The sequence below is a fragment of the Pecten maximus genome, chromosome 17 (assembly GCF_902652985.1).
Source record: "Pecten maximus chromosome 17, xPecMax1.1, whole genome shotgun sequence".
NCBI lineage: Eukaryota > Metazoa > Mollusca > Bivalvia > Pectinida > Pectinidae > Pecten > Pecten maximus.
In genome coordinates, this window is record NC_047031.1 from 13,585,726 (window position 1) to 13,598,697 (window position 12,972).

General features: G+C 35.1%; 1 protein-coding gene across 1 annotated transcript; it reads left to right on the forward strand.

The window, feature by feature from the left end:
- Window positions 1-216: 216 nt before the first annotated feature.
- LOC117315120 (hemicentin-2-like) lies at window positions 217-9,418 on the forward strand. The gene is made up of 14 exons (XM_033869264.1): window positions 217-310; window positions 765-923; window positions 1,186-1,307; window positions 2,577-2,736; window positions 3,449-3,522; window positions 3,717-3,870; window positions 4,070-4,239; window positions 4,839-4,950; window positions 5,305-5,503; window positions 6,702-6,771; window positions 7,064-7,254; window positions 7,896-8,027; window positions 8,223-8,461; window positions 8,716-9,418. The coding sequence occupies exons 1-12, from the start codon at window positions 232-234 to the stop codon at window positions 7,972-7,974; spliced, it is 1,569 nt and encodes a 522-aa protein (XP_033725155.1). The 5' UTR covers window positions 217-231; the 3' UTR covers window positions 7,975-8,027; window positions 8,223-8,461; window positions 8,716-9,418.
- The last annotated feature ends 3,554 nt before the right edge of the window (window positions 9,419-12,972 follow it).

Below are 12,972 nucleotides of genomic sequence, written 5' to 3' on the forward strand. Positions count from 1 at the left end.
TGTTTAATTCTATACTTGAAATACATTTAACACTTTGATATAGCAGGATTTATAGTATGCATTAAGTAATATATCCATCTTTGAAGATATGATAGGAATATTGACTTCTGCAGTCTCTTAATCATCTGTATTGACGTTGGACAGTCTAACCCAACACCTGCTACCTAGCTATCTCTATCATACTTTACAGAAAGTCTAACTACCGTTAACAGTACAACTGATGGCGATGAAATGATTCAATGGATAGACGCGCTGTCTGTCTCTGGTGGCGGTGATTGTCCCGAATATACAATATCTGGAATACGGGCAGGTGGGTATTATAGTGTTGCATTCTTGTTTATATCTGTCATATATAACAAATGTAAAATTGTACGTTTCACTACACACATGTATACACAAATTTAGTGTTTTGATGTTATGGTCACTCAACTCAAACTTGTTTTGATATATAAAAAGTCAACAACTTTATAACGAAAGTACGACATCCCGTGTGTATGACGTATGGGGTTTACGCCCACTTTTATTTCAACCCGATTGTTTAATGCCGTTTGGATTTGTTTATAATTCCCTTCAATCTTTCTGACGATGAGAACTGGATATTTGTTCATATAATACCACTTCATATTGTTCCTTTTTTAATCAATAAAACATAGTTTCTATAAACTATTTTCTTTGATATTAACTGCATGATAGTGTTCGTTGTCACACCGCATTGTCTCTCAGGATACCGTTGTCTTAATGAATATATCTATTTTTTACAACAGCTATAGGACTATCTGAAATAAATTCGAAAGTGTATGTTTTTACTGACGCGGACGCTAAAGATGCCATTAATGCTAACATTGCCATACGTGAAGGAAATGCGAAAGGGATAACTGTGGAATATCTACTGACCGGAAGGTGTTATTATCGGAGACGCAGAGGTATACATCTCTCTCTCTCTCTCTCTCTCTCTCTCTCTCTCTCTCTCTCTCTCTCTCTCTCTCTCTCTCTCTCGTATAAATATACAATATTTACATTAACATTTCCATAAGAATAACGATGTCGTTACCATAGTATTTGTCATATGTTTAACCAAACAGACAATCAAAACATAGCTAAACCCTGAGTTAATCCATACTTATTTATCAGCAATACAAGCCACTTCGACATTATAGTTTTTAAATTAATTTTGCCTGCTTGCAGATACTTTATTAAGACAAAGGCGAGATCTGGCAACGTTTCAAACTATCGCAAAAAGTACAGGAGGAACTGTGTATCAAATCGGAAGTAACGAGCTCTCCACTGTCCTTGATCAATTACTTGAGGTAAGACATCCGCTGTTTACACACAGACATCCATTTGATACCATTCGTGGCACAAATGATAAAAAATAGTATTCAAAATTTAACCGTGGTCTACAAGGTTTTCACCGTATCTTAATTGAAGGTCATTGGCAAATGTATCTTTAGGCAGACTTCACATGTTCGGAACTCTTTCATTCACAACCGTACAAGTCCATGTCAGAACATGATAATTTGGTTTGGTTTGGTTTATTTTGTTTAACGTCCTATTAACATCTAAGGTCATTTAAGGACGGCCTCCAGTGCGTGCGACATGCATGTGTGTAGTGAGTGCGTATGTGTTTTGGGAGGCTGCGGTATGTTCGTGTTAAGTCTCCTTGTGATAGGCCGGAACTTTTGCCGATTTATAGTGCTACCTCACTGAGGAATACTGCCGAAGACACCCAGCAGGACACCCCACCCGGTCACATTATACTGACAACGGGCGAACCAGTCGTCCCACTCCTTATATGCACAGATAAAAGACAAAAATCAAAATGAACAGGGTGATTTCAAATACTCACGTCCGAACATTTCGGTAAAGCTGTTTGATGTTACATTGAAACAAGTACATTTTGAGAGACAACCATAAATAATATCATTAAAGCCAAGTCAAAATATAAAAAAATAGAGCAAGATCAGATATTCTTGAAGGAGAAAAAAGTTATATGTTAACCAGACCTACATATTTTGTCGAATTTAGAACAGCCAGCACACTCAGGTCAATTCAAAAGGAATATGAAAGCAATAAAAAAAAACGATTTCGCCCTTGGAAATATCATATCTCCCCATGGAATGTTCCTGACACAATGTCATTTATCTTCATCAAATGCACATTATACCACAATATCAAAATACGGAAATAAAAAATACCAGATCATCTTGATTTTTTTCGTGGTTTTTTCTTTTTTTTTCTAATTTTGGTTCGTACATGTATCAGCATGTTAAATATCATGTAATAAGTTTGTCAAATAATCGATCTGTTATCCGCTGTATTCGCCCGTGCAATATTTCTCAATTTTTCACCAGTGCAATGAAGCGTATTTCATTTGTTGCAACGATCAGAAATCGATTGTGACGTCATCATATGGCCAATGACGTTTCGTCATGAAATGAAAATATCGCAAAAAAAATGACTGTCCCCATTACATTTATGGCAGATATGTATTTTTGATTTGTTTTCATTTTCTATAAAGAATATATCAAATCAGTGATAGGTTTGGATGTGTTATTTCGAAGATGATTTATATTCAGGAAAGCTTTACGTCCTCGACAGCGGTGATGGACTATTTTGTCCAAACAACATCAGATGGCCACTACATGGATATCAATGTAGACAGTGTAACAGACAGTCTTATAATCACTATATCGGGTCCATATAGTGAAACGGAGGCGTCCTTAGCAGACCCAACAGGTAATGGGCGTGTTATATTGTATCCCTTTATTTTGATTTTGTGGTATGTTGTGGCCTTGTGTTTTGATGCTGTGGTTTATTGTTCTGTCGAGTTTTGATGCTGTGGTTTATTGTTCTGTCGAGTTTTGATGCTGTGGTTTATTGTTTTGTCGAGGTTTGATGCTGTGCTATATTGTGCTATCGAGTTTCGAGTTTTGATGCTGTGGTTTATTGTTTTGTCGAGGTTTGATGCTGTGCTATATTGTGCTATCGAGTTTCGAGTTTCAATGCTGTGGTATATTGTATCCTCGTGTTTTGATGGTGTGGTATAATATGTTGTCAAGCAAGTGCTGAAATTGGAGACGAAAATACGAATTTCTACATGCCACCGTTTACGGCATTATCTTGTTTCTATACCAGGTGTGTTTACGATAAGACTAAAGCTTCAGTATCCAATTATATATATGTATATATTTAAAAGATACGTATATATTAACCTGGATTTGACCTAGATTTGTATTGTGCGTGCCGTCGATGGAATAGAAGACATTTACTCTTCTAGAACATTCGGTCTCATTGATATGATTTTTCTGTATCTTTGTTTACATGTTGCTCTCTTTTAACAGTTTTTGAGTTTGAATCATGGTTTCATTATCTTGTCGGTTGAATCGCTGTTTCTTTATAATGTGGGTGCTATTGATTGTTTTATTTACATTATGTATCTCCATTTCAGGAACAGTAGAATTGTTTTCATCAGGAAATGCTGTTCAGTCTATTTCCAGTAATAGGATCACCATGACGATTCTGGTAAGATGGTCTCATTGATAGATTAAATGATGTTGCATTAAAAGTAGCGCCTTTTAGAATCGCAAATATGTAATGAAATCCAGAACTATATTTTCCATGTAATTAGACAAACGGCAATGTTATACAGTAGATAATTTTAAAGACGATTGTTGTCAATCTGCCATTAAGATGATTGTCGATGTTCTGTCCTGTAGAATCCGTCGCCCGGTACCTGGGTACTGACGCGCTCTGCAACTAGACAGTGGGAGGTCAACGTGACTGTGTACAGCGATTTAGATATAGACTTTCAGCTTATAGAGACGGACGACTCTGGGATATACTACGTATCCAACAGAAACCCAATAATAGGTAAAGTATGACGTCACACATAGCAGAAACCAAATAATATGTAACGCGTGTATTCATCTTTAACATGTACCCAATATTAGTTAGGTATAACTGATACCGTGCAATTTTATGTCCCTAATTTGACATTTCTTGTATATATCACTATATTTTTAGATTAATCCTTTTATTTATTTTTTATTTTTTAATAAAATCTTTACAGGTGAGACATACACACTGGCCATTGTCGTCTACAATCTGAACTCTTCCTCGACATCCTTTGCTGTGAACATTCTGGATGAGGACGGGACGGTCACATTCACTGCCCCATTAAATATCACGTTTGGACTGGCTAAAATAACTGGCTATTTGTCATTTGCGATCCCTTCTACGGCAAGTAGCGACAATCTCAGCCTCGCTTTTTATTCTGTTTGATGTATTTATCGTATTCTTATACAAGGATGAAAACACAAATATCCCATGCAATGTTGTATTAGTTTCACTGACTCTCTGATTTTTATTCGAGATCTGCATGTTGATATTCTGTGTCTCTTTTTTACAATCCTAGTCTGATGAATGTTGATGTATAGATTTTGGCTTATGAGGTTATGTCGAACGAAGAATATCAGAATATTAAATTTTGGTTTCGTTATTTAAAGTTTTGATGTACTCTAGTGTAAAGTACATTGGGATGAGTTTTTCAGAAAATAGTGGCGCATCGAAAACCAATGCCACATGGTCGACTTTTTACCAAAAGACATTTGGATACACCTATGTAAATTGCGCACCATTCAAACGAGCTTTTATGGTATAAAGATTGTCCAAGGTATGCAGCCGGAATTATTCATAGAGTGTAATCCCATGGTGTATATTGTCCCTCTACTGAGGGTACTTTTTCGTTCCTGGCAGTTTGTTTTCTGTCCTAATCATGCGTTTATTCTGACAGTTGCAGAGTTGAAAGTAATCTTCAAAATAAATAAATTGTGTTTCAGACTTTTTACGTCCAGTTAAGTGGGATTGACCAGAATGGCTACCAGTTCAAAAGAATGGTAGGGACATTAGTCACTCCGGTCGCTGTGGATTTGTTCGTACAGCCAATTTTTGGTGAGTTAAGTCAAGTAACTTTTAACAACAATGGAATAAATCACATACTGTATCTCAAATTACTGTAGAGGTTGTTATTGTCAATTTTTGAATGTTTTCCATAAATATTATGCTGAAACAAGATAAAATTTCATAACATAAAAATAACATTTACGATATCAGTTGTGACTTTCAACTCCAAACTCGGAATATTTTAAAACCGATATTTCATCTCTGTTTATCATAAGGCAATATTTTTTCTGCTCCTATTACCCACTTTTCTGCTGCTAAGCGATGCTTTGCGTTGCGTCTGTTTTGTAAGCTTCAAACCATCATGTTTACGAAACAAGCTAAACGTCTGTAATATTTTATCAGGAAACCTTGCTATAGGGACACCTCAGGACGTTACCTATACAATACGTAACCTGGGTGACACTACAGAAACATACACCGTTACTATCGTCGATGATAAGGGACGCGTCTTGTCTCCATCGTCAAGACATCACAGTGTCAACGCAGGGAATAACATAACTGGCACCTTTCAGTTATCTAGCATCGTCGAACTGGAGTACATGTATGTAATGAGTAGTTAGTATTGTGTATTAAATATACGAGGCTGTTAGTATATTCATTCCTATATGATTTTCAGTATTATAATAACAAACGCTAAGCGATAGGTGGCAGTTAAAAAATCATGGTATCAAATAAATAAAGTCGTTGATACCAGGAAAATACGTGGATACGGGATTGAAGTTCCTGTTATTCACGTTTTACTAAACATTTGCATTATTTATATTTATATGGGTGAAGTATAACGAGAATAAGAACAAACCAAGGTCAATAGGAATAGCATTTATATTATATTTATGGAGAATGTATAAGGAAAATACGATCATTTCATCGGCCACAACCGATGTGAAAAATCTACGTTAAAACCAGTTTGTCATGCTTTCAAAGTTCAATCCCATTAAGTGAAAACATAACAACCTGAATTAATTTGATTGTTTCACACTGATGACATTAATATCAGAATGTGAAACAACAATATAAGCCGTTTATAAGATTCGAGGCTTGGAAAACATATCGTAGTCTAACGAAAGTGTATTAGTTTCATATCTCGGCAATTAATTGCAAATGCCCACCACAGTTACTTAGCAATTACTTCTTGTTTGATATCAAATGTAAACGTCGATATGTCGGGTGACGATATGACACACAGTGTATGTAAAAATAATACATCTACAATGAAGAGAATTGATGATAAAGGGCAAACAAGTACAAGCTGGTTGTAACTTACAATACCAAAAGCTATATACTTATCACAACCCTCAGTTAGAGGTTCTTTCAGATTCAAAATGAATCGCAACCCGAAGAATTATATCATGCTCCGCTTCATTTGGTCTAATAAGCGATCATTATTTAGAGCTGTTATACTTTTTCATTTGCTGGTGTTAAATAGACATTTCGTTATACTGTGGTTAGTATTCTACCAATGTAAGGAACAGAGTATAAGCTGTCGGCGATGTAGCATATTGGATTGATATTATATTTTTTGGGATTTCAGGTCGTAAGTGGCGACAAATTATCACCGCCACCACCACCACCACCGTCATCACATAACCTTGTCTTTTGCGAGGACGTTAAACCTCTGAAAACAATAATATAACCTTAATGAAACAGCATATATTTATCTAATTTGTAGTAGATAGATAGTCAGTAGAGAACAAGATTGTCAATAAGCTGTTGTAAATCAATCAATATTTATATTGCAGCACCTATACAGTCAGCGCTAACGTTTATGGATCATCCATTGTTCTACAGTCAACGACATACACAGCCATGGTATAAAACACGTTTATTTCAGTTTTGTGACGGGAGCTTCGATATTTCGAAGAGCCTGCTAAACTCTATGTAAAAATCACGACGGTAAAAATTCTACATTCAGTATACTCAGGATATCTCGAATTATTTTCGCAGCCTCACTGACAGTATGTGAAAATCATGAATTTAGAAAAAAAAACGGTTTAAAGAAGTACATGATTATTTTATGGCCTTCACGTAGTTATTCTATTTCCTAAAAGAATTTCACGTGTCAAAATATTACTAATATCTATCTCCGACTGCTTATGCACAGTTTACCGGGCCGTTCTGTTCGTCACTGATGACGTCACCTAAATGCAGTCAGGTCAATGCCGAGAGTAGCAATTGTTCGTCGTTTACGTGGTCTGCTACTGCTGTGTTTTCGTTTGACGTATGGATATTCCATGTCGCCGATGACGTCACAATAACCATTGACGGTGTCGACAGGACACGTCTTCATATCACGTGAGTAACGAATAGTATTCATCACTTCCATAAAAACTGTCATCTACACTATATAATTGAAAAAAATAGGGGTGTTAATTTTCAACAGTCAGTAAGCAAGGCTCGAACCTGGCAACCGCGATATATTAGCCCCGTGAAATGTACAGTAAATAATGCTTGTAAAATATTTTCCGAAATATTTTTTTAAGAGACAAAAGAGTAATGAACGCATTGTTTATTACAATAACTGTCGTTTTAAATATTAAAGTTCTAACATAGACATAAGTTTAATATTAAGATACGTTTAAATGGCAATACTTAGTAGATGTATGAATACCAAAACCTTTCTTTAAGACATGAAAATCAATTAAAATCCACAAAGACAGACACCATAGTTCAGCAATGTTGTCACTGGTCTAGCTTTGCTGTTTCCCCTGGTTTTTCCATTTTCCTCCCACACGATGACCTCTGATGCGGTTTTATTTTCGGGCACACATTTTCATGGGTGTATAACGTGCCTAGGCATAGCTGTAACACGATTGAAGTGTAATTATGATATTCTGGTCGTAACAGCAGAACAAAATTAATATTAGTTGTCGGCAGAAAGTAAATCATTGATACAATTATTTTTAAAAAAAACCTAGATGTTTGCTTTGTTTCAGTGGCAATTGCTGTGTACGAAATTTTACAGTTAATGCGTCCCATCAACCGGAAGTGGTTGCCAGGTGTTACAGTTGGTAACAACAACGACGACGTCGTCTCAATTGTTGGTTAATGACGACTCTTCCAGCAAGGTACGTTTTGGTTGTATTACAAATGATACGTAGAGAAATTTCAGGAGTGGATCTACAGGATCTATTTTCTTTGTGGATGCTTACGGGATAGTAACGCTTGGTATTTTTACCTGATATTTTGCGTCACGATTTGTGTGTTTTTTGTGTTTCGTTTTCCTCTATCATTGTTCACCTTAACACTCATCCTCTTTACAGGATGAAGATGAGGACAGATATTTAACTGATGACACAGGTACTAATATCGGGCTGATCGTTGGGGTGCTACTTGGAGTAGGCGTCCTCGTACTGGCTGTAACAGGCTTATTGAAGTACGTCTTACGGAAAAAGAATGCTTTGAAAGATGATGGCGTGATAGAAATTCAAGACGAAACGCATGCCGACACTTCACAGAGCATGCGATTCGATCCAAAGTTACTTGACTCCAAGTCACTGGAGTAAGTATGATATTTCAAATGATGTTATTGTTTTGCATCAAGCTGTATGTAAAGGTTAGTTATTAAATGCGTTGTTGCAATCTTCACAGATCAAAATTCAAAACCGGACGTTACATGTCCAATATTATCAAAAGAGTAAGAATAATGTTGCATATATCTATAAATTAATGGTATAGGACAGCCGCAGGAAATATCAGCCCAGTGAAATATAATAACTATACAGTATTTCATGAAGATTTTGTTTGTTTGAACAGCATGATGTTTACATCGTTTCCGCCGGAGGATACAAGGCTGAGTTAGAGCACCACTAATCTTGGCGAAGGACGTGGACAATCTCGAATGCAGTAGAACAAGCAGTCATATACCAGCCTACCACAAGGAGCTATGGCTAATTAATTTGATTTCTCGGTTTTCCGTCTTTTGTGTTCCTCGATCCGTATTTATCGATCAGTATTCCGTCATCCGCATTCTTCATTCCGCAATCCATTCGTCGCATAGATTTATATTTAACTTGCTTGTGATCAATTATCTTTGAATTTTGTATGTTTTTTTCTTCTATCATATATTCAACATATCTCAGTTACTGACTTGAACACGTGGAATATGTAGAAACAAATACTATGTTGACGTCATTGGCATAATCTATATAGCGTCACAATTGTCTTTCAAATAGAGGGAACAGATCCGGAAACATATTCCTTTCCGTTGGCGAGTCTTGGATTGAATAACAAGATAAGATATACCGTGCCATATCTTCATATATTCAAAAAAGGGGAATATTATATAGCACCCGGCAATAATCTTTATAAAATGATTATGTTTATTAGGCCATTACCTTGTGCTTTTTACTGTCTTCATCTCGTTGTGTTAAGGATTGAATCTTGATTTGGTCGATTTCATGAGGTCATGAATTGAGTTGCTCTTGAGACAAATTCAACATGAACTGCTTCGACCAAATCAAGAGTCAATCCTTATATTTCAATTTCTATTTTTTTTTTAACAAAAAAGCCAGCCTAGATATTAATGTCTCGAAGCTTGTGCAAGTCAAAATGCGGAAAAGCCCGAGGAGTTCAGGATTGTGCATGTCTAATCGGTCGAGTAAAATAATCCGCAAATTTAGGATTAAAAACAGCATTATTTTGTCAAAATAGAAGTATCTAGCATATCTGGTCATTCATAAAACACTAGAATACATTATAAATTTGATAATATTAATAATTGTTCTATGTTTATAACAATAATGTAGAAAAAGTGAAATAGTTCCGCGGAAGGATTTTAACCATGTGTTTATACGTATGTTCAATGTTAATCTGGTCAAATTCATGAGCAAATCAAACAGATTAAGTTTGGTAGTTTCATTGAGTCCAATTTGAGTAGAAATTCAGATATTTATCAATAAAGTTTGAGCTTCGATTTCTCTTCAGATGCTAGCGGTGAGGCTCGCTTTTTGCTTTTTATCTCTTTACACTTTTTTAATTTCATCAATGTATAATAAAGTTCGTAAAATATTTGTGTTTACTGCTTGTTAATCATTTAAATGACGTTTGTATGACTGTCAGGTATAACCTTGAAGTATTTTAAATTCTTGTTAAGGACTGGGCCTTTTTTACTGGTCAGGTGACCAGTACTTGGTTTTACTATCTAAACAATTTTAGAAAATATCTAGTGTGTGATGATGTTGACATATTATTTTGTATTACAACTTAAATGTATGTATACCTGATCCGTATAACATATCAATTTATTTGTAACAGATGCCCGACAATATTTATAGTCCAGGCACAATGAAAAGAAAGCTGTACAACTCCATTCAACATATTTTTTTTTTAAATATATCAATGCTTTTACCACGAATGAGTTGATCAAAGATTGACAGTTTCATTCCAGCAACGACCTTGATTTGTTGTTTGTGCATTGCAATTGATGGTTAAGTTTTAATCGCAAAGTGTAGATAGCATTTGCAAAAGAATCATTACTTGGTAAATGTCGACTTTTAATTAACAAGCATGAAGATGAAGAGTTTTGATTGGTTCTGTGGTGTCGAAAGCTAGAGGTTACTGAATATTCCATAATATTTCTAGAGCACGGCCCACTTTTATAGTAGAAATTGCTCATCAGCAAGGAAACTTATTATGTTGAAGTTTCCTTCAGTAATCTGATGTACAGATTGTTATTGTTCATTTCAAAATGATAACCGTAGTGTTTAGTCAGAGACGAAACTTACGTTTCGAGAGCATAAACATTCTCTTGAGATCGAGAGCTATGAAATATAACCTTCCTTTAATAAAAAAAATGTATGACATCTCATAACACAAAATAATTGATATTCATATCTTTATATTACATCAAGTTATTTATTTGAGAAGACTAGAATTTTGTGATCAACCGTCTTGCTTGAATCTCTTTAACACAGTGTCGACAAGAAATCTCATAAGCCCCTGGATAGATATGGCTGATGTTCACATCATCGCACCACACCAAATACTACACATGCTTGGGCTGTGATGGTCATCGGTCAAGAGTAAAGTTTGTATATGTACTTGACCACTTTAAGAGGTTTTGATCTATCTGAGCCCACATTTCGTCGCTTATATTTCAGGATATTGCTAAAGATACAAAAAAAAATATTGTTTCTTTATCCGTTCAGTATATGAAACAAAGCATGGACTGATCGTTGATGAATACGACACAGATATATATTCGAGATTACAGTGTATAATATCAAATTTATAAAAGGTTTTTGTTATGTTGTATGATCTTTGTATACATTTGTCGATCGATGTTTGGTCTTAAATTCCTGATGCGTGACTCCGTCAAAAATGCACTAGATGACGAGCATACCGCTGTATGAAGTATACACTTGACTTATCTATATTTGTATATTTAGTATATACAATATCAACTACCGTGTTACATGTTTATCGTGGTATTGGACGATCGGTGTCCAATAGAAGGAGTTTCTGACGTCCTTGTTAGGGACTCTACATTTACTTATGTGAATATGACAGGTGCTGTATATAGATACTACTTTAGTCTTGCAAATTTTATTCTCAACACTTTGTTGTGTAAATAAATTAGACATACCTGGCATTATCGTATAGACGTTTTGCACAGTGTTATACTGAAATATAGCCGTGCTATCATATTAGGTTACGATTTATATTTATTTTTCTTATTAAAGTAAAAATAATGCTTTATAATTGCATTGATTAAAGATAATGAAAATACTTTTAATCAAACCTTATATCAATTTATCATAAGAGTGTATTGGTCGGAATCCTGGAGGGGACTAAAACACATACAGTAGCAGCAATGTCATCAGCTAGATGTCGGATTATACAGGTCGTTCAGAAAGATTTAAATAAAAAGTATATCGGCAGGAAAAAACATCAAATCCTATGTAAAATGTTGAAAGATAAAACTCTAAATATTCACGGATATCTCATGAACAGGTTTTTCTATTAATATACATGTATATTACATATGACTATAAATTTAAACGCAATCGATTGAGAAATTGTATCGAATAGCCGTAAGGTTAATTAATGTGGGTCTTAATGGTCAACACAGGAGTTCTTTAATATTTCAGTCATTGTGACACTTTCTGGCTATGCCCATCATCCCCTGTTGATCGGTCAGAGTTAACCTGCATACCATCAATCTGTCATCCCATAGTGGTAATTCTAACGAAACTTGTTTATCTCATAAACATGAACAGGTGCAGTTTACAACCTTACTTTTGATGATCAAGACTATTGGCCAACGGTCGCACTGCAGAACTTTTCCAAAAACATAGCTTGTGTAAAAGACGTCTCATGAACCGCTGACAGGTTAACATAAAATCAAGACATCAGGTTATTGGTCAAGGTTGAATGTTTAAGTTACCACTGGACCACTTTCGCTAGGCTTGGGGTTTATCTAAACCTGGTGTTTCCTTGCTCAGTTAGCTTTATTTCATTGCCTGTAGATGAAGCTAACCAAATTCAATGTAATTTTTGATGCCTACGCGTACTGATTAGGCTTGCGCAAGAATATGTGAGACAAACTTTAAATAATATAACTTCTTGTCTAAATATCACCAGCGATTGAAAAATGACATACCACGAAACATCATTTAAACATCATTTAAAACTATAATAAAAAATATAAATATTTTCTTTTTCAATGCAAGTAAAAAAATTACGTTAGTAAAACGTTTTTGTTCTAATACCCTCACCGCTGATCAAACGATGTGTATAAGGTAATCCATGTTTCAAAGTTTTATGGAATTCCGTGGTTGGCAAAAGAAATAATTTCTTAAGTTCAATTGAAATGTTTCTTCATTGGGGTAACTAAATACATAATAGATGCAATGTTGCCAAATAAAAACATTCATTTAATTAAGGTTGTAGTAGGTCATTGTTATGCAAATCGTATATTTCCCTTCCTTGTTCGGTATATATTTAGACATAATCTTTGTATGGGATCATACAATACGAATGGCTAGTCTTGGCATTGCTTTGAAAACAGGA

Coding starts and splice junctions, on each gene's coding strand:
- LOC117315120 (XM_033869264.1), top strand. CDS start 232: ATGATTCAATGGATAGACGCGCTGTCTGTCTCTGGTGGCGGTGATTGT. Junction 311..764: donor AATATCTGGAATACGGGCAG/GTGGGTATTATA, acceptor TTTTTACAACAG/CTATAGGACTATCTGAAATA. Junction 3,871..4,069: donor CAACAGAAACCCAATAATAG/GTAAAGTATGAC, acceptor AAATCTTTACAG/GTGAGACATACACACTGGCC.